This window comes from Nanorana parkeri, unplaced genomic scaffold, assembly GCF_000935625.1.
Source record: "Nanorana parkeri isolate BGI_ZX_2015 unplaced genomic scaffold, ASM93562v1 scaffold525, whole genome shotgun sequence".
NCBI lineage: Eukaryota > Metazoa > Chordata > Amphibia > Anura > Dicroglossidae > Nanorana > Nanorana parkeri.
Window position 1 is genome coordinate 791,645 of NW_017306793.1, and position 22,662 is coordinate 814,306.

Consider the following 22,662-nt stretch of genomic DNA (forward strand, 5'->3'; position numbering starts at 1 on the left):
ACTGCTAATACAGTGCAGACAATACATATACAATTATACTAACATGAATGTATTAAATGATCTGTATGTAGCCCTGTACTATGGATCATTTAACCCATTCATGTTAGCAGAGGATCATTGTAAATGTATTGTTGCAGGCACTCTATATGTACATGTACTATATACTACATATAGAGTGCACTGAACAATAGATTTACAATTATCCTCTGCTAATATGAATGGGTTAAATGATCCGTAGTACATGATATGTAGCCCTGTACCCCCTTTTCCACTTACAGAGCTAGGTTATTTTTCTTTTAAATAAATATTCATGTAATTTTATTGGTATCTATCTACCAGTAGCTGCCTCATTTCCCACCCTCGGCTTATATTCAAGTCAATACTTTTTCCCAGTTTTTTGTGGTAAAATTAGGTACCTCGGCTTATATTCTGGATGGCTTATACTCGAGTATATACGGTATTTAAATTTTTATTTATTTTATTATTTTAGGACTTTTTTTTTTTCACTTGACTTTATTGCTATTACACAGGGGATAAAAATCCCGTGTGATAGCATTTGGAGGTGACAGGTTCTCTTTATTGACCCTGTTACCTCCAACTCAGGAGTTCTAGCACAGCACTGCGAGTGCAGCATTTCTGTGTCAGTTATCTCACGGAGCAGAGAACGGAAGCTCTGCTCCCCGCTCTCCATCATGATCTAATTTCCCCTGGTCCCAGGTCCCTTCTGTTCTCCGATCTCCTCCACACACTATGGGACCAGGAGCGACGCTGATTACATCACTTTCGGGCCCATAGCTGTCATTGCTGGGCTACTAAAGCGATCTGCACTTCAATAGCTTATTTAGAGTGTAGAGGTGACACTAGGGGCTTTTTGGACTGCGGGGGCTGCGTGTGATTAGTACGCAGCCCCCGTCCTTCTCTATGGGAGTAGGGGGGCCGTACGTCGCCCTACGCTCACCCCAAGTGCAGGTCTGTACGGGTGCTTGTTTCCTGACACGGCGCAGACAGGATCACACACAGCACCTGTCCTTCCCGAGAGCTGAGCGATACGGCCGTGCACAGAGCTGTACGTGCCGGCCTTTTCGAATGTGAATGAGGGCTTATATCTTACAAAACAAAAGGGTTTTATATAGTGTTTTGGGGCACTAAATTTAACTTAAGTGCATCTTTCACAAAACTTTTGGGTTTGATAATAAGTTGCGCTAATGTCGTGCAACATAAAAATTTGCAACTGCCATCATTTTATTCTAAAGGGTCTTGGCTTTCAGGAAATATATCATGTTTGGGGCCTAAAATGTGGATTATAACATGTAAGCAAAAAACGAAAGGCCTTGGTCCGTAAGGGGTTAATTGTGTGATCCAGTTAGAATTTAAGGTCCAATCCTGAGATGTATAGAGGGAGTATAGCCTAATTGATGAGTGGGTCAGTTTTATCTAGGCATTGTTGTACTGCAACCAGTCTACCCCCACTTCTCTTTTTCTGTAACCTGAAGGTCCTGGAACATACCTTCTGATAACGCTGGAACACTTTCTGCATGCCTTTCCTCTTGCAATACCATCTTTTAAGACTTTTAACCTGTGTTCAGATCCATCTCTCCATAGATGTTGCAAGTTTTTTTTTTTTTAAACTCTCATGTCCATCTCTCTAGCAATTCCTAGTTTGCAGCTGTGAAAATCTGTAAACATCTGCTTTAGCTTCAGATGTCTGTCATTGTTCAGTCTGCCTGCTTCATCCTTAGGAAATACAATTGTTTTTTTACACAGAGTTTCACAGCTGCTAGAGATTGCCAAATGAGTTGTGACATGTAGAGTCCCGTTACATCCTAAAATGTAAGAAGAACTCTGGGCATATTACAAATGACCACTTGCAGTGGGGCTACCCCTGCACTGCAAGGGTTAAGTGCTCGTTTTGCTCTAGGTTCTAAAATAAAAAACAACAAAATAGAACAATAAATGGGGCTTTTCAGGTGCTGAAAATACTTTTTACAAACTCATGTCTGAATAAAAAACTTTTTTTATTTATTCATATTCAAATTGTATCTTAAAATCAATAGTGCACATATCCATTTCATTCTAATAGTATTACAGCAAAATACTTCCATGTACATAAGGTATTAAATACCACCAATCATACTATCTTGCTATAAAGACTTGAAGTGTTTCACGATATTGCTTCTTCTGGAGCTCTATGAATCCATAAATTAGGCAATTACAGTTTGTTCCATTTTCTCAAAAATTATATATACATAATCTACATGTGTCAATCATTATTCAAACATGTTAAAGTTGTCCATTTTAGCAACTCACCTAAAAGTCTGTGGATACTGACACCGTCTTGCACCTGCAGCAGGCGGGAACAGGAGTGAGAGGCGAAAAGGAGAGGCAGAGCCGAAGGGTAAAAGGCAGTGCCTACAACACCCAGATGAGGGCCTTCTGGGGAGATCATTCCATTGATCCTGGATCCTGCAGCAGTGACCACTCACCTCTCTTCCCCTCCGTTTCCTCACGTCCAGTGCAAGTCATTGGACTTGTATTAAATGTGATGACGCCACAGGTCCTTATACCGCCAGAACCCAGGGAAGAAGAGGCTGTGGGGACCGGTCTAACAGCCACCGGGATTGAGAAAAGGGTGAGTATATCTTTTTTTATTTTAGACCCTAGACCAAAACGAGCACTTAACCCTTGCACTGCCAGGGTAGCTCCACTGGAAGGCTTAGTTTGTAATATGCCCGGAGTTCTTCTTTAAAGATGTTTGAGAAAAAATGTTTCACAAATAAAATCTGATTTAAATACTCTCTTATACTTTTTGGAAATGACAACCAAACCAAATAAAACATTAAAAATATAAATTGTAATTTATATATATTTACATGCTCAGTATACTACTGGCATTGTTGCTTCATAGCAGTGAATATTAGTAAGCACATTCATATTTTCCACGTTTCTAATATGTGGGTGTTTCTGACATTAGCTCCTGTCTGTTGGTTAAAATCTCATGTTGAATAATATAGTACAGTGACTAAATGATTAGAGTTGTTCATCATTTTAAATAACATCCATCAAGGCCATTAAAAGTTTGGATCTGATATATCCGTGAGCTGACGGCCTAAAATTGTCTTTTCCCATTCCGAGAGCTGCTGCACAAATCCTCTGTTTGGTCTCATGTTGGTTTTACATTTAAGAACATGGTTCCAAGCTTCCTGAAAAGAAAAAACAGCATGAAATGAGCTCATTGGGGGTAGGTTAACCAGAGATAATGTAGTTTGCACTTGGTAAGAATATGAAATACAATCTGCATCAGAATATCTAATAATGTTTAGGTCTATAAAATATAAAAAAAATCATGGAATGTCAGTTGAGAGTATGATAAAACAAAGTGAGTACACAGATTTGCATAATGTCAGTGGCATGCCCCGGATTTTCTTTGGACTCAGGAAGTCTGACAGCTGGGCAGTGAGAATACTTAGGTGCCACCGTGGCAGAATTGCCACTGGCTGGTCCTCTCTGTATGAAAGCCACATTGACGTTTATTGTATCGGGAAAAGTCAACTGCTGGCACAATTTTCTGGCAATTTTTTTTGTAAACCTCTGACAGTGTACAAACTATCTTATATGTACAATTTAATCCATTAGTGATATGCTAAGTTTCCATCTAATCCACACATCCTAATGGCAAATTTACACTATATTGGCAAAAGTATTGGGACACCCCTCCAAATCATTGGATTCAGGTGTTCCAATCACCTCCATGACCACAGGTGTATACAATCAAGCACCTAGGCATGCAGACTGCTTCTACAAACATTTGTGAAAGAATGGGTCACTCTCAGGAGCTCAGTGACTACAAGCGTGGTACTGTGATAGGGTGCCACCTGTGCAAAAGGTCCATCCGTGAAATTTCTTTGCTACTAAATATTCCATGGTCAAGTGTTAGTGGTATTATAACAAAGTGGAAGCAACTGGGAACAGCAGCAACTCAGCCACAAAAGTGGTAGGCCGCGTAAAATGACAGAGCGGGGTCAGCGCATGCTGAAGCACACAGTGCGCAGAAGTCGCTGTCACACGCCCTGGCTATCACTGAGTGTACAGGATCACAGCTGCGGATGGTAGTCACCCTTGTGGAAACTGTGCGGCAATCAGTCTTAAATCCCAGGCGTCACTCTCAGTCAGTAGCGGAGAGTTTGGGATTCGAGCATCATCAGCCGCTTAAAACAAAAGAGAAAAGGAGCGCTGAGGAGTTATTCCGTCATAACCCCCAGTCTCATAAATGAGGGGTATCACTTAAATTGCATTTACTGGTAGTTAAAGCAGCAGTAAGGTATGCAATGGGTTCCACAGGATATTCAATGAAAAGGGCGTCTCAGTAATGTTGCTTGGATTGCAGGAGGGGTTGCAAGGCATAGGCAGTCCATACATAACACATAAATACACACTCCCCACCAGGATATATGTAGGTATCAATGAAGAGGTGCTAGTAATAGGCAGTCAGTATCGCATATATCGGGAATGCAGTTCAAATAGACTGGACTCAAACAGAGCAAGGCAGTACCAGCAATGTAGATCAAATGCAGAGTACTTGCGCTTTTGGAGAGATAACCTCAGGATCCAGGACCCCTCTTCTAGGCAATGAGGTGGCAGCTTGCAGTCTGAGCACTATGAAGACAGGCTGGTGAGTAGGAGATTCCAGGCGTTAGTAGAATAGTGGAACGCCCTACTAACGTTCCTGTCAGTTTAAATAGCCCCTGGACGCGGAAGTGGAGCCTCGCGGCCTCCCGCCACTTCCGCGTTCCACCGTGGAGCGCATAACACCTCCCCTACTTGGGGAGGAAGTGAGCTGTTCGACTCGCAGGCCGATGCGTTCCACGGTGGAACGCACATGGCCCGCGGCACGGTTTCGGGGCTCGTTACAGTCGCCAACTGTCTGCAGAGTCAATAGCTACAGACCTCCAAACTTCGTATGGCCTTCAGATTGGCACAACATCAGTATGTAGAGAGCTTCATGGAATGGGTTTCCATGGCCGAGCAGCTGCACCCAAGCCTTACATCACCAAGTGCAATGCAAAGCGTCGGATGCAGTGGTGTAAAGCACGCCGCCACTGGACTCTAGAGAAGTGGAAACGTGTTCTCTATAGTGACGAATCACACTTCTCTGCCTGGCAATCTGATGGACGTGTCTGGGTTTGTCGGCCGCCAGCAGAACGGTACTTGCTTGACTGCATTGTGCCAAGTGTAAAGTTTGGTGCAGGGGGGATTATGGTCTAGGGTTGGGCTTGGCCCCTTAGTTCAAGTGAAGGGAACTCTTAAGGCATCAGCATACCAAGACATTTTGGACAATTTCATGTTCCCAACTTTGTGGGAACAGTTTGGGGATGGCCCCTTCCTGTTCCAACATGACTGCGCACCAGTGCACAAAGCAAGGTCCATAAAGACATGGATGAGCGAGTTTGGGGTGGAGGAACTTGACTGGCCTGCTATCAGGTGCGTCCGCGGGCGAGCAGCACAGAGGGAACCCGCTGGCACTGTTCGATGATCCCCAGAACAGTTGATCGGTTAGGAACAGAGGAAATGCCGCCCGTGGAGCTGGAAGGGGACTGGAAGGTGACAGATCCGGTGGCCCAGTTGATCAAGGGGTTGTGTTTCCGGAGCCAGGGAATCCCCAGGATGACGGGGAACAGTGGAGAGGGCACGATGTCCCAAGCGACCCGCTCGGAATGGTGGGTACCGATGTGGAGGAGCAAGGGATGTGATTCCATGGCGACGGGACCGGTCTGCAGGGTGCTACCGTCTACCATGTGCAGCTGCGATGGGTTCCTTTTCGGGCGCAACGGTATCCCCAACTGTAGAGCTAGGTCCTTGTCCATGAAGCAGCTGCTTGCGCCCGAATCAATGATGGCAACGAGATTAACGCCATTCTTGCCCAACTGCAGGGAGACAGGGATGGTGAGATGAGACGGGTTACAGCACACAGAAAAGTCAGTACACGAAGTGGGTGCATCTGTCCTACCTGCCGGTGGTTTGACGGGACAGTCCTTCAAGAAATGGTCAGGCTTGGCGCAGTATAGACACAGACGTAGCACCCTGCGTCTGGTCCTCTCGACCGCGGAGAGCGGCCCACGAACCACCCCGATCTGCATGGACGGTACACGGGAGGTCAGCAGAGGGTTCAGGAAACAGGCAACAAGGCACATAGGAGGGGAGCGTCGTACCATGAGGTGGAATAACTCAGCAATAAGCCAGAGCTCAGGCCAGGTTTTTATAGCCAGGGGAGTTAGGACCACCCCCCGGTCACCGAGGCAACCAGGAGGCTTCCTTCCTCGGGAACCAATGGCAGGCGAGAGAGATGGAAGGTGTGTACAGGGAACCTCCCCCAGCAAGGCTCACACCTGATGCCTAATGGAGCAGGAGTGCTACACACGTGCCCCCGGGGATGCGCGCGCAGCCTGCGTACCGCACATGCGCACCCGCCGTGCGACTCGAGCATGCGTACCCGCAACCCGGGCACCAGGAGTTCTGCCTAGCTGAGGGGAAACCCGTGCCCTGCGCCGTGCTCGTCGCCCCCGAGCAGGGGCAACACCCCCTGCTTCCTGACACCTGCACAGAGTCCTGACCTCAACCTGACAGAACACCTTTGGGATGAATTAGAGACTGCGAGCCAGGCCTTCTCATCCAACATCAGTACCTGACCTCACAAATGCGCTTCTTGAAGAATGGTCAAACATTCCCAAAGACACACTCCTAAACCTTGTGGACAGCCTTCCCAAAAGAGTTGAAGCTGGTATAGCTACAAAGGGTGGGCCAACTCAATATTGAACCCTACGGACCAAGACTGGGATGCCATTAAAGTTCATGTGCGTGTAAAGGCAATATAGTGTGTGTACTTATCTTCAGCCACAGGCAACAGCCTATGAAAGTTTCTCAACTTTTTTCAGTCGCGGCACCCTTCAAAAGTATGAAAATTCTTGAGTCACCCCAGTCTAAAATGTAAATGGATTTTAAGGGGGACCCCAGGGTGCCACGGGAACACTGGTTGAGAAAGGCTGGCACATAATATAAAAATGAATTCAATCCATATGGAAATCTTAGATGATGCTTTGAACAAAAATGGCCAGTAGGTGACAGTATCTTCCAGTAATGCTTGTATTGCACATATTTGTTCATTTTGTGTACAGCCATCTTTTGGCTGTCCCTAATAAAGAAATAGGTACATACTTTTATACCTTTTTTTAATTCTCACTAGCGTTAATTCCTGTGTATATATTCTACTAACATTGTCACCATATGGATTGGATAGCCTCAGAGCTGTTTTACAGATAGGCAACACAATTTAAGAGCCTTCTGGATTGTACTGAGATGCCCCTCCTACTGTGATCCTTCTGTATCTTTCCTTTTCAATGGAATTTCTAATAAAATGCTGGTAGAAAGTACCATTCGTCATCTGTTCACTCAAAACTAGCAAATGACTGAAACAAAGGATGACAGACTACTGTGGTTAAAAGTTGACAGAAAGGGTCACAATTGTTCACACTTAAATAGCTAATTGGCTGTCACAGGTGATAGAGAAGAACTTCAGAGATTTTAGGTAGGGAAATTCGGTACCAGACCCATTCACCCCAGTCTTGCAACTTATCCCACAACTGATCCCTGTTGACATAAGCACTTGTGCAGCCTGCCCACTCAGTTTTTCCCACTGATCCTGCAGCAATTGACACTGAATATATACAGAACATAGAGTGAAAAAGGGATCCTACATACTCTGACCCTCTAGAAGACAAATTCTACAATCATCTTGATATTACCTGGAGTGTCCATTTTCTGGCATGGATGAGATATGCTATGACCACAGTGCTGCTTCGACTGATCCCTAATGTAGAAGAAACAAGAACGGCACAGTTTGGAGCCATGTGAGAATCTACAAAGGAAACAGGTAGACATCAGTCAGTGAAACCATAATATTGCACTTATTTAGATTATCTGTAAGCATTTACATTTTTTAATAAACAGATCAAAGAGAATCATTCTCTTGTTATGTTTGGATACTTCCTTTGTTAAATTGTATATGGTAATAATGAACATGCAATTAGCAATAAAACATTTATTTCAGAGCTATAGATCCCTGGTGCCCAACCCGTGGCCCAAGTGTCATTTCTAATTAGGCCATTTTCGAATTATTTATGCGGCTCTTGGACCCCAGTAGTTAGGAATGGGAACACTAACTTTTAAAAAGCTTATAAAGGTAGTGGCCTCTAACAGTCACCTGTACCATGTGCCTAGTTTGTGACTGTTCCCTGCAGCATGACCTCAGTCACTTGTCAATCCTGTAGCATGTCCTCAGTCCCTGACCATCTCTTGTAGCATGTCTAAGATCTCTCACAGTCTTCTATTGAACAAAATAAGTATTTATTTCCTGTGCTCCTCAGCACTATCTAGTGGTCTTAATTCTGTATTTTTCATAAATAAACCCCCTACCATATGGTACTCAGTAATGTAAAGTTACTTACAAATTAAATACTTCTTTTCTTGTTTTTTTTTTATTTATGTGTATTTTTTTTTAATGAATGTAAATTAAATGAATAAAGCATAATATCATAGTCATGACACTTCTAATTTTAAAAACAAAACTGATGCAATGCTGTTAACAAGGATGGGATGAGAGATAAAAAAATCTTTGATTTGATGAGATATAATAATGCTTTTATCTGATCAATTCAATGGCAAACTTTCTTGTAAAAAGGCTGACATCAAGCTCCAATTATTTCAAAGACCAAAGGTTATAAATTAACGTAACAGTTCCTTATCATATAAAGAAATATTATCTTAGTGAACATTTAATTACCCAATATATTTCCACTTTGAGAGGCAAAGTTTGTTTTGACTGAACATTTTCTGTAAAAAAAAAAAAAAAGATAACTTCTTGAAGTTGCTGATAACTTCTTGAAGTTGAACTTCAAAAAAATCTCCATTAGCTTTGGAAAGAATAGGGAAACATTTGAACCACTGTCAGGTTTTAATTGCTGTCCATGTTTCTGTTGGGAAGATTTTACCTTCCTGATGTGTCACGGGGACACAGACACCAATAAACATTTGTTTTAGTAGTGTAGGGAAGGGTTAGAAATTCGAACAGCTTTTTGATGTCTGTGAAGACATTTCCTTCCTTGTTTTGTCACCAGGACAGTAAGTGAGGGGAGATCTGGGACAGGGACAGGTACAGAGACAGCAATAAAAATGTGAAAGAGATTTCACCCTTGGTCACTTTATACCTAACTAACTAAAAAAAAAAATTGTTCTCGAGCTCTACATTAAACATATTTTTCAGCATTTTGAGCAGTTTTCTAGTTTTAGGGCCCATTCATACTACTACACTGTTGTAACAGTGTTACAATGCACCTTGCTGATGGACGTGTGCTGCAGCAAAGCACAAAGCAACACACTGACATGCATTGTGATGTGCTGCCAAAAATGCGACCTGCATGTTTTTGTGCTATTTGATTCATTTGAATGGACTGCCTTAACGCAACGCATGGCATAACATGTGTGCTAATTTAGCACTATAGTATGAATTAGCTCTTAAGGGAGTAATAGCTTGTTTGTCAATTGCTATGTAGCGAACTGCACATATGAAGGACATTATTATTAATAATTACATTTTTCTGAACCCCTACTGTAAATATATTACATAACAAATAATCTGATAGTCAGGAGAGGGTTTCTAATTACAAAGATTACTTTTATTTCCAAATAACTTTTTTTTTTTACTGTTCCTGCTCTGAGTGGCTATTGCAGTAATCACATGATCAGAAGCAGGCAGACGCCAGAGAATGAATGCGACACTTCATAACAGCTCTGGATTAAGTCAGTTCTGGTTTCGCTCAGTCAAAATTTGATCAGTGTATGACCAGCTTAATGCTCCCTGACCATATGGGGTCCTGTACCGAACTATACACCCCACTAGAGGCCACCCCCCCCAGATTGTGGCCTATATATCATATCTGCATCCAAGATGGCCTCCCAAATCTCGCAGGAACTCCAGGACCAGTCAGGATCTAGACTTCCAAAGATGGTGCTGGATGTCCTCATTTGACGACAACCCAATACTATGTCAGATTCCTGTCAGCAGAAATATTAAAGCGGCGGTCACCTGACCACTTTCTTGATATTCCCAAATCAGATAGGATAAACACATTGAAGGCTAATACTACAACCCTCACTGACTACAAGCACAAGAGAGCACAACACCAGGGGGCTTGACCTAACTCCCTACTACATGCTTGCATTATTTTCAGATTGTCCTTCCCAACCTGTTTTTAAAGCGGGCCTTTACACCCTTTGACTAAAAATCACATCAGCATACAGCTCTGCATGCTGATATAAAATAATCTTACATTCTTTAGCTAAACAAACATATTTTTATATTACTTACAATTTCTTATTTTCTACTTCCTGGTCCACTTTGGCACAAATTATGTATCCAATAATTATGTGTCCAAGCGTTGGATCCTGGGAAGGTTATATCAGCAGTGCATTGCTGGGAAATCTCATCTGTAATGTCATGAGATCTCAGAGAAAGACATTTTCCTCCCCTGAGATGATGTGCATGCTCCTATGTCCTAGTCATATGTGCCAGAGTTCCAGGAAGTAAAGGGAGATCTAGTAACCTGCCCTCAGTTAAAAAGGCCACTGCCAGAAGACTGGGAAGGAATGGAGAAATAAGGTATGCAAAAAATAAAAAGCCGGCAATTATCTAGAAGTATGTGTTTGTAGATTGTCATTCCTAAACATTTCTGAAGGTGTCTTTGTTGTTATTTTGAAGATATGGGTAAAGTTCTCCTTTAAAGGTGCAAGCTCCAGGGCTGTCATCCTCATCCGTGTCTCACTACTGGGTCAGTGACTCACTAAGCAAGGACTGACTTCACTGGCTGGAAGAATGGCAGACAGAACTGGCGGCACCCATACTTCAGTCCTGACAGGTTCCCCTTGAATAAGTGTGTAGATTTTGTCTGTTTTACTTGTAGCTTCCCTAAAGGTGGGGCATCAATGAAAAACAGTACCACTTACCTATAAACTGACAAGCAGTTGGGAAGAATTGTAGAAGATCAGAATCACCTGAATCTGACACGGCAATGTGTAGTATAGGCACAGACCTAAAAAATATATCACACCGATGAGAAATTGTTTTCTAAAATATATTGGGATTCCGTATGACTTGCTAAAATTTCGAATTGAATCCCGCTAATACTGTGTCCTTCATACCATGTTGTTAAAGTGTATGTAAACCCTAACATTCTGCCTCCTGTTATTTGTTACCTTTTGATCTGTTGAATATCTGTTGATTGTGCCAGAAATCCAGTGCTGACCTGTGCGCTCTGTAGTGTTTTCACAAGCATTGAGACTACAGAACACCTCTCCCATGTCATGAAGATGAAGAAAGGGGAAAGAGTGCTGTGGTCCTTACACACTTCCTCTTCTAGTGTGATAAAACTTTTCCTCCATAGTTACAGTACAGTGAGTGAGCTTTGTTACTCTAGGACACGAAGGCCACCAGGTGAACAAAGGGGGGGGGAAAACGACTGAAAAAAGAAAATTAATGCAGCTACCACGTCTAATGACTGGACTGCTGTATTATATTACATTTTTGTTTAAATGCACTTTAAAACCATGGCTGCAAATTTTCACAGCTTTGACATTGTGTTATTATTGTCTGCCTCAAGCACTTTAGTGAGGGCCTTAGAAATAAAATTAATTTGTCATCATGAACATTAATGCACTCTACTTCCTAGATTGTACAGGGTAAAGGATAACGAAAAGGCTGGAAATATGTCACAACACAGTACTAAGGAAGGGACTTCACTAAAGTCACACAGTAAAAAAAGAGAGATCCTATAAGTCATGTCCCATGACACGTTGAACACGGTGAGAATGCCTAATCTTAAGGCTATCAATGCAAAACGCTTCAAGGATTACCTGTTTCCAGATGTATTTGTGATTTTTACTTTATTACATCTCTGTAAACTCCATTGCTGCTCCCATCCACAGAGCTCAAGCCTCTGACTCCAAGTCAGAGGATGTTGTAGACCTGGCCTCACTGTGTTAGGTTATACACAGCAGTCAGATGAAGTGCTGCCTGTACTTAACAGACGGTGCTCTGCCAATGACAGGTTACACAGTGGGGCGGCTTTCCCCGTTGTGTAAACTGTTAGAATCCGGTTTAAATGGTGAAAAAGGTGACAGCTTTTTCTTCCATAATGGCAGGAGAGGCTCACGTGCCTGCTTATAATAGATTCATTTTTAGTAATATACAGTGAGGGGAATTTATCGAAACTGAAGTAGACAAAATCTGGAGAAGCTGTGCATGGTAACCAACAAGCTTCTCTCTTTCATTTTCAAATCTTAACTGAACAAACTGAAGAGAGAAGCTGATTGGTTGCCATAGGCAACTGCTCCACATTTTGTCTGCTCCAGTTTTGTTAAATTCTCCCCCATTGTATACATTGATGAGTCTATACTAACTGCCCAGGGTCAGTTAGTATAGACGTGTGGCGTGTTTATAAGGTTAGTAAATCAACCCCCACGTATCCATTTCGGAGACAAGGCAGTCTGCTGCAAAACAGAAGTTCTGCAGAGCATGAGAACAGATACAGATTTAAAAGGAAGAGCAGCAAAGAGAAGGGAAACAACCATGGATTACAGTAAGGCACACATTACAGTATTGTTTTATGTGAAACAATCTGAGGGTTTAATGTCACTTTAAGTAAGGAAGTGCGGGGGGCTGGGTGTGAACCCAGTTCATCAGCGTTCACCCTGCAAAACTGACTGATGCCCCACACTCTCGGCCCAATCAGCTGTGGCAGGGGCATTCCTGGCGTGTAGCAGCAACAACTGATTGGGCTGGGAGGGGGGTGTCAGTCACAGTTTTGCTCAGGCGATCTGTTTGCACCAAGCCCCTGCATATAATTAAAGTGCAACTGAAGCCAAAGCTTTTTCCTAGTTTTGGATAGAGTGGAGAGGAATTAGAATCGTGTTCAGGTTTTTATTGCTTGTGTCCCCATTAGGGAGGTTCACCTTCTCTATTTCTTCTAGGGACACATTTTGGGTTGTCAAGAGGAATAGATGTGACATTTTACAATGGGGACACTAGTTCTGATGATTCTGCTGACCACCAGGGATTTCCCTGTCTATGAAAGGATTTCCCCTCGCTTCCTGTTGTGGTTATGGAACAGGAAGTGAAGGGAAATCTCCTCCAATGTGACACAATGGCCAAAAGAAGCTGACAGGAGTTATAACCCTCCCTTCTCTATCCAAACTTAAAAAAAGGTTTTGGCTCCAGCTCTGCTATAAAGAGGAAACATCTTGGAATTTAGAAAGTCAGTGAGCGCATCAACCCAGTAGTGTCCACCCAAAATCAACATATTCATTTTCAAATTAACTCTCTAACTCAGATACATTCTCCAAAGGGCTCATAATTTTATATGTTTAACTGTACACTAAAGCCAGTGGCACACTGAACGCGAAGCAGTGCGGAGAAAAGCGAAGCTGCGAGGCGCAGAGCCGAGCACAGCCAGATGAAAGACTTCGGGGTCTATTCACCAAACTGCCGAAGGATCTGGCCGTAGCTTCGGGCCGATCCTTCGGCTAGCTTCGGCCCCAGGACCCCTTCGGTTCAGTAGAACTGAAGGGGTGCTGCACGGGCTATTCACAATAGCCCGTACAGCTCCCGATCATGGCCGAGCGGCTCAGCCGAGGCGAACGCATATGCATCGCCTCGGCTGAGCCGTGCTGAAAGCCGAAGCTGCTTCTGACAGCTGGGCGGGGCCAGCCGTGATCTTACGGCTGGCTCCGGCCACATTCAGAGAGATCAGCGTCCCTGGTTAACTGCTAACCAGGGACACTGATCTCCAAACAGCAAACTCTCCCTGGCCCAGCCGTACCAGCCTGAAGTGAGTAGCCGAACAGTGTTCGGCTCACTTCACTTCAGATCGGTCATTCACTCGGCTGCCCTCGGCAGCTTGGTGAATAGACCCCTTCATCTTCAGCCAATCCAGCTCAATGGATTTCACATCCTGACATGCTAGCTCTTGTAAGTTGATGCACCAGGTCGAAAATTTAAAGACACACTGCAGGCGAAGGTCTGCGCGCCGCTGCTTTCCTTTGCTTCGCATGCAGTGTGTCACAGGCTTTAGGCCTCATGCACTCTGGCGTCTGACACCGTACAATATGAAAATCGGAACCAGGCGCTGTGGCAGTGTAAGCCAATGCCACGGTGGAGGATGGCGACCTTGGTACCCAGGACTCTCAGCCAAAGGGGCTGAGAGGGTCCAGAAAGTAAAGCATGGTATAAGGAAGTCTTTTAGCTTCGCTCGGTAGCTTTCCACAGCTTCAAGACACTCACGCTTGCTCACCCCTCGTGAGCCCTCACTCTGCTCTCTTAGCAGTCTGTCCGACAGGTCCCTGGGGTCACCGACCTTCCTGACCTCTCCCAGCCACCCCTGGCTGTTCCGTGTGCGTCCAGCACGCACCCGAGTTTGTCTGTGTGCTCCCTGCACACACACACAACTCCAACACTCTCCTGAGCACTGGGCTGGCTTTCTGATAAGGCTGCTCTCAGCCACCTGATTAGCCCCGGCTGGTCAATGGCAACACCTGGCCCCAGGACTGGAGATCTCATCCCACCCAGAGCTCTACGAAATTTCCAGAGCTCCAGATCCCAGCTGCAAATAAGAAAACCTGGAATAACCTGAAAAGCCAGGTTCTTCCTTATACCCTGCTTTACTTTCTGGACCCTCTCAGCCCCTTTGGCTGAGAGTCCTGGGTACCAAGGTCGCCATCCTCCACCGTGGCATTGGCTTACACTGCCACAGTGCCCATAGAAATCAATGACAGGGTGCGGCTGTATGCAGTCAGTCTGTGTTCAGGGTTTTATGTTCGTGCATGTTTACATAAGTACTGGCATATACCTGTTTACAGCTGCATCTTGTAATTGATTTTTTTTATCAGCAGCTGTATGCAACAGATATGGCACCCTAGAAAGGGAATAGTCTTGATTTTTACATTGTACAGCTCCAGGTGCCCGTGTACATGAGGTCCAAATCATTCTAAAATTGTTCTTCAGTGCCATATGATGTATACTCTGCTGCAGAAGGTGCTTAGTGCTCTGTAATCAGTTCAACTGCAGTATCGGTGAGCTGCATTCCACATTGACGTATGGAGCGCCACCTTTTGAAGACTTATATTTAGTGGGACTCTACTTACAGTTCTGTAGGCTCTAAGGAAACATTAACCTCAGACTTAAGCTTCAGGTCCTTTTGAATATGATGGTCATTTGCTTGGCGATGATCTCCCATATACAATAAACCAGGTATAATTTCAATGGGATATGGCTGGAAGTCATCTATTTCCTATAATAGAAGAAAACCATACAGTAGGGGTCTTGTGCTGCTTGTACATACACAAATCCTTTCCATCCACTCCAATATCGTTCATTAAAATTTAGCATGTTTATTAATTGGATTAATCAAACGTGGCTATATACAGTATGTGTATGGTCAAATACTGTATATTATATGATAACTGCACATTTAAAACACAGTATATTATATATATTTAAAAATATCCAGACATGCCACCCAACACTACAAATATGACCTAAAAACACATATGCAATGCACCAGGAAAAGCATGAAAAATGCAGACACACAAGTGTGAACCTTGCCTTATGTTGAACTATTTCTCTAGTCTCATTTATCCCAATGGTCAATGGTGTTGTTACAACATTTTAACAGCTTACAAAGTGAAGGGCAGCGGAAGGTTGATCTGAGTGAGACAGAATATGTACACAAAGCCAAAGACTATTGTACAGGAACTGGTATTTTAATGGCTGTATCATCTATAGACCAGGATCTTACTCCGGGTAGTAGATGCTAAATAAAAATGGCCCTGTCCTTCTGGAGACAAACTGGATGAAGACATTTGCATTAAAGAGTGTTTGATGTTTACCTGCGGCATCCAAAAGACCTTCTGTGATCTGAAGAAATGATAGTAGCCAGAAAATTCCTCATAGCCCCCTTTGAGCACCAATACAGGGTAATGGCAGACTTGTGAAATCCCCTTCGCACACTCTAGAGCTGGGCCTGTGAAAGGTGTAGAAGTTATAGAAGTTAACCCTTTAGTATACTGTCACAGCATGAATATAATGAATCGCAATATAACAATGTCACAAGTGTAACCCAAGTAACACAGTGTAGTATTTGTATTAACAACATGAAGCCTTCTTAAACTTCTTACATTTGTTCTTCTGTTGGCGAGCTATCAGCAGTAAAATATTGGATTTACATTTCCATTAGCAGAAAAGTGCATGCAGTTTATAGACTTCAATACTACTGTGTAGCTGCAACCCCAAAATGATAATACTCTCATATTAAGTATGTTTGCAGACACAGAGTGACCAAATGTTAAAGGAATATTCCACTCCTTGCAAAAAATTCATAAATGCACCCATATTGCAACAATTTTTTGCATTGGAGCCGGCAAACCATTGTAACCTCAACCAATGAATCTTGGGTGCAATGCTCAGACTCTTCCTCCAGCGCCAGGTCTGTACAGAGATAAGGACCTTTGGTTATTGGGCTGGAATAAGTTATCATTGGACTACATGTGAGGTGATGTCACTGCACTTAGCCCTCGTTCACACTTGAACGTTTTGTAGCGCGTTCTACGCTCGACGAACGCTCTACAAAACGCTCCAAAATATAAATCCCATTGTATTCCATGGTCTCGTTCCTACCTTGGCATATTTCCCCCGTCCCTAACGCGCTACAAAACGGCCCACGCCTGAAAAGGTACAGGTACTACTTTGGGCCGTTTTGTTGCGCGTTTCCATTGGGATACAGCCAAGTAGCCTTCGAATCGCGGTAAAAAAACGCGCGACAGACGCGCATATGCAATACGCCTAGGTGTGAACGTGAACGAAACGAATTGAGAACTAGTCCCACTGCTGACTTGGTAGTTTTTTTGTCACAGATCCTGTAAAAGGATGACGTGGTTGTGGGCGCCGATCCATGCACAGCTGTGCCAAGTTCAAAAATATACAGGAGCCTGCAGGGAGAAGCACCCTACTATACAGGTAAGTGGGGTTGGAGTAAAGGTAGAAGTAGCCTTTCACCATTTTTTGGTCCAACCTGCTGATGCAATATTTGCCTACATACAGCATATTAGTAATATTTCCTTGCCTTCTCCATCCAAGGAGTTAGTGCGACTATCATACACAACACAGTACTTCATGCAATCCAGCTCAATAGACTCTGGTAACAAGAAGTGCAGATCTTCATCCTATGGGAAAACCAAAGAATTACTTCAAGCAGTCTTCAGTGTCAAAAGAACAAAACACATATTTTCAAAGTGTATTTCTGAGTGAGCCTTAAAGCAGAACTCCGGGCAATTATTAGATAATTAATTTGGATTTCTTTCACAGAATCCTGATGCTAAGGCCTCATTCACACGAGAAACAGCCGGCACATACAGCTCCGTGCACGGCCGTATCAGGCAGCTCCTGGGAAGGGCAGGTGCTGCGTGTGATTAGTACACAGCCCGTCTTTCCCTATGGGACTACGTGGCCGTACGCCCCCCTACATGTCCATGTGGGTGCAGGTGTCCGTACTCGTACACTGACAGGATGGATCCTGTCTGAGCCGGGACACCCGCACCCGTACGGACCTGCACTTTAGGTCAGCGTAGGGCGGCGTACGGCCGCGTAGTCCCATAGGGAAAGACAGGTTCTGCGTACTAATCACTCAGAGCACCTGTCCTTCCCGGGAGCTGCCCGATAAGGCCATGCACGCAGCACGGAGCTATACGTGCCGGCCGTTTCTCGTGTGAATGAGGCCTTAAGAAGAACTCTGGGCATATTAAACATTAACCCTTGCAGTGGGGCTGACCCCACACTGCAAGAGTTAACTGCTCGTTTTTGTCTAGGTGCTAAAAAAAAAGTAATACTCACCTGATCCCTGAAGGTGGCTTGCTGCTACTCTGGTCCCTGAGGCCTCTCTCCCCGTCTGCTGCAGTGATGGAATGTCCCTCAGCATCCTCACGTCCTATACACGGTGTATAGAACGTGATGACTCACGGGACTTAGACCATTATAGCGGAGGGGGAGAGAGGCTGAAAGGACTGGTCTAAGAGCAATCTAGCTCCGTGGTTCGGGTGAGTATAACTTTTTCATTTTTTAGCACCTAGACAAAAACAAGCACTTAACCCTTGCAGTGCAGGGGTAGCCCCACAGCAATGGTTAAGAATATTTATGCCTGACATTGGCTTTTAAAGTAAGAATAGAAAGATGGAATATATCTTTACCATGTAGGGCATAGGAATGAATATGTATCCAAATGGTATAAAAAGAATTGACCTTGTTTTGTTTATCTCACTGTGCAAGTCAAGGCAAACAGCTAAGTACACACTTTAAATATATTATTATTATACAGGATTTATGTGGCTTCAACAGATTGAGCAGCGCTTTACAAAATATGGGGAGAGAGTACAGTTACAATATAACTTAAGACAGGAGGGTTAGGAGGGCCCTGCTTGTGAGAGCTTACAATCTAAAAGGAGGGAACTGGTTTACACAGCAAATTGTACATTCTTTTTCAGCAGGTTTTAGAAGTGACACATTCCTATCCCACTGCATAGCCTGGCAAATGTCCCTCTAATACCCTGACTCAGTAGCTAGGCGGTCAAAGAGGCGGAAAAAGCACTGACCAACCACCAGTTTTTACTGCCCCTGTGATCTTAAAGCCGAACTCCAGGAAATGAGCGTAGTACACAGTTGAAATACAGTATATGGGGCTATTTTGCCCACTGAAGGGTTTGTATAATATTTCTGTCCAGACAGTCTTGAAATATACACAGCCTCATCAGACTTTTCTCTACTGCAGTTTAGCAACACAGCCTAGTCACCTCCTTATCTCCAGGCTATGATTGAACAGTGTAGGCACAGCAAGGGCAGACTGTTATCCCTCTGCCTTCACCTCCTATTGGAACAGGGGTGGGCAACTCCGGACCTCCAGCTTTAAAAAAGAACTCCGGGGGAAACATTTTAAGAACTCCTACAGTGGGGCCACCCCTGCACTGCAAGGGTTAACTGTTCATTTGCGTCTAGGTGCTAAAAAAAGTTATACTCACCCGATCCTCAGAGCCAGCTTGTTTTTGGACCGGTCCGTGGAGCCTCTTTCCCCCTCCTCTGCAGCAGTCTAGGAATCCTTGTGTCATCACATGCCATACACTGAGCAATGGAGAAGAAGACATGCTTCGGTGACTAGAGGAGCAGGGGGTCAGCTTGGCAGCTCAGGTGAGTATAACTTTTTTTGTTAGGACCTAGACAAAAACAAGCAGTTAACCCTTGCAGTGCCCCACTGCAAAGGTTAAGAAAAAGCTTGCCCATAGTTCTTCTTTAATTACAAATCCAAACATACCTCCGCCTCTGCCAATAAATGTCAGTCTTGCAATGCCTCATGGGACTTGTAGTTCCACAACAGCTAAAGGGCCGGAGTTGCCCACCCCTGTGTTCTTTGCCTATCAATTTGAACTTGCCGAAAACTGACTGGCCCTAGTACCCTCTTCCAGTCTCCAAAAGTGTTGTCGTACATTGGATCACAAGAGACTGATACCAAGTAAAAATCAGGGACTTACACTAGTTGCATATGAAAAAATACATTTAGTATTTTGTAATAAACACATAACAGCATCCTTTTTATTTTCTTCATGGAGTTTAGTTCTATGTTGTGAATTCTGTTCTATGCTTTGTCAACAACAAAAATTAAGAAGACCAATATTTAGACACTGTCTGTCATATTAGATGTGAATGAACATATGCGGTATGTACATATACTGTATATATAGTAATATGTGTTCAGTATCTGTAAAAGATACCCGTACCAATTTGTAGGGTAAATCTGGCCGAATTTTCAGCTCATTCGACCGAAATTGTGCATTGCCCTATAGTCATCCCTCCATTCGACACAAGTTGCATTTTTAGTTGACTTTTGTCAAAGCAGTCGTCAAAAATTCTCAGCCAAACAGTGAGTGCAACCAATCAGTTGCAGTTACTGTTAAGGAGAAATTGTGCATTTTTTATCTCGATCAGCCCCGCAAGGCTAAACGAGAAACAAAATAGTGTATGGCCAGCTTTTGAAAGGTAGAGGAGAGTTTCCATTTGACAAAAAAATGTGTGACTACAAACACGCACAATGACCAAAATGTAAGCTAGCCAAGAAATATGCATAGCGAGCAGATGAATGGCATACGTTGGAATGTGACTGAGCTGGAATTGTGAATAGCAAGTGTATGGTCAACAGTGGCCAAATGTTTAATACTTGTCCTCAACATTCTTCAAGCAGTGTAGAGGTCATACAGTGTTTTTATGAAGAGCACACCATGTACTCTCAATAAACTCCACCTGGGAACATATGACATGTATGTGCTCTTTAATTGTTGGAAATTCAGAGTTACAAAAATTGGAAACAACTGAGGTATCCACATCTATCATAGATATGGGTATCATATCTATCTATCTATCTATCTATCTATCTATCTATCTATCTATCTATCTATCTATTCATATGTGTGGAGCTCCAACAAACAGTTTCATTTTAGGAGAGGGGTAGATAAAGTAATGTGGAATTTAAGAGCCAGTCTGTCCAATCCAAGAGCCAGCAGTATTTTATAGGAATCAGCTCCATTGACAACTAGAAAGAAACCTACAAAGTTAGATGTTAGCTGTAATTTGTAAGGAGCATTGGTGGCCTAGCTCCTGGGATATGCCCATCCCTGGTTTAGAGAGTCAAAAGAAAAATGTGCAACAACAAATCTAAATTTAAGAGTTTTTACTGAAATGAATTCTGTATTGTGAACTCTTGTTGCTAACGGTTAACATTGCCTTACTAAATAGGACCACGTGATAGCAATTCTGTAAGGGCCTGTGCACACTATGCTATTGCGGTTACACATGTTGGTGCGACGCGGTGCCATTCCTTATAACACCACCCAATGCACCTTGCCAACGCATATGCATTGCATCGTATGGCAATGCACTACTATGCATGCCCCATTTTTTAGCTGCGCCATGCATCTTAGTGTGTTGCTCCATGTCAGAATTAAGGGCACCACATCACAGCAAAGAACTTGATGTGCGTTGCTATGTATTGCAGTTAAGCACATGGTAATGCGCACGTTACTGCAAGGCATAGTGTGAATGGCCCTTGTAGACTACAAGTCAGGTTTCAATATAAAAAAGACAACCAGTGTGATCCTGTGGTCCGGAAATGCTATAATACCTGCTTCACTCTTCTCGCAGTTATAATGTGACTTTCATTATACTCTCGTTTGGAACGGGCATCTAAAAGGGAACAATGCACAATGCATTATTTTAAACAGTAATAACTGCCAATAAATGTAGTACATAATCACAGACAGCTGGAAATACAAAGGAGTATGCAAGTCAGAAATCTTTCACTCCCAACCTTACGCCCCCAGTAATTTTTATAAGTCATGCTGTGTATGGCTTTATTTCAACGTAAAGGGGTTCATTTATAAAAGTTCTGCCCAGTGTAAAGTCACCAGCGCCCTAGTGCCCCTAGATGAGTATAGTAAATCCCATACTCGTCTGCGCCATCTAGGTGCACTAGTGCCGTGCGAATAGTATCTGCCCAGCTATTCATCGTGTGGAAGTTTTATAAATGAACCCCAACAAATATGTAAAGGCAAACATTTTTTTTTTGATACAATTTGGAAAGTCTGCCAAATTTGTACTGCTATTCCCCGCACTGGGGCCATTTACCCTACTACTTGTCCTGGGGACCATTGTAACAGAAAATGATGTAAAATCAAAAGCATTATAGTTGTCACCAGATGAAGTGAGGGTAAGTCTTCCAATGGGGACACCTGTTTTGGTGACAACTATAAAAAGTGACTTCAGGGAGACTTCCTCCCACTTCCTGTTGCATCTAGAAGAATTAAAGGGAAATCTCGCCAACAGGACACAGATGGCATAAAAAAAATAACCTTACAAAGTTTTAACCCTTCCATAATTTATCCAAAACGAAACAAAAAATTGTTTTATATGCTTTAAGGATAAACACAACCAGTACTTACCCAAAAGACATAAATAGTTTGGTTCAGCAAGTCTGGAGAACTTGGTTGATTGGTTCAGGATGTTGTATAATTCTGTTGGTGTGCATAATAACAACTCGCCCATGTTTCTGGAACATAAAAAAGGTTTTCAGAGGTTGTAAAGTAGATCTAAATCCCAATTGAAATATGGTTTCACTAACGCACTGTGTATCATTAACCCTTTTGCTGCCAAAACCATCTTTGAGGTTTTGTGCACACATGTTAAAATAGTCCACCGCCCCTCCCCCCAAGAATGTTAACATTTTCTTCAAAGCAGAGACCCTGTAGAGTAAAATGGTGGCAGTTGCAATTTTTTATGTTGTGTGATATTAGCACAACTCTTTATCAAATCCACAAAAATTAAGTTAATTTTAGTGCACAGAAACACAATATAATACCCAAACACATACCAAACATGTCAAGCTTTATAATTGTGTGCTCCCATAAAATGGCAAAAATCTACAGTACCCAAAATTGTCTAAGGGCGACGCTGTAAAGGCTTTTACAGACTAT

At 43.2% G+C, this 22,662-nt stretch overlaps 1 protein-coding gene across 1 annotated transcript; it reads right to left on the reverse strand.

Moving 5' to 3' along the window:
* Nucleotides 1-2,998: 2,998 nt before the first annotated feature.
* STYXL1 (serine/threonine/tyrosine interacting like 1) lies at nucleotides 2,999-22,234 on the reverse strand. The gene is made up of 8 exons (XM_018561465.1): nucleotides 22,132-22,234; nucleotides 21,315-21,376; nucleotides 17,220-17,319; nucleotides 15,988-16,121; nucleotides 15,244-15,389; nucleotides 11,053-11,138; nucleotides 7,797-7,909; nucleotides 2,999-3,200 (listed from the first exon to the last, which is right to left on the reverse strand). Exons 1-8 carry the CDS (start codon nucleotides 22,232-22,234, stop codon nucleotides 3,069-3,071), a joined length of 876 nt encoding a protein of 291 aa, XP_018416967.1. The 3' UTR covers nucleotides 2,999-3,068.
* Between the last annotated feature and the right edge of the window lie 428 nt (nucleotides 22,235-22,662).

Bases quoted from the DNA above. Each gene is read 5' to 3' on its own strand.
- STYXL1 (XM_018561465.1), bottom strand. From the start codon at position 22,234: ATGGGCGAGTTGTTATTATGCACACCAACAGAATTATACAACATCCTG. The intron at 16,122-17,219 runs GCAAGGAAATAT...CACCTTTCACAG, and splicing joins TAACTCCTTGGATGGAGAAG to GCCCAGCTCTAGAGTGTGCG. The intron at 7,910-11,052 runs GTAAGTGGTACT...TTTCCTTTGTAG, and splicing joins AACTGCTTGTCAGTTTATAG to ATTCTCACATGGCTCCAAAC.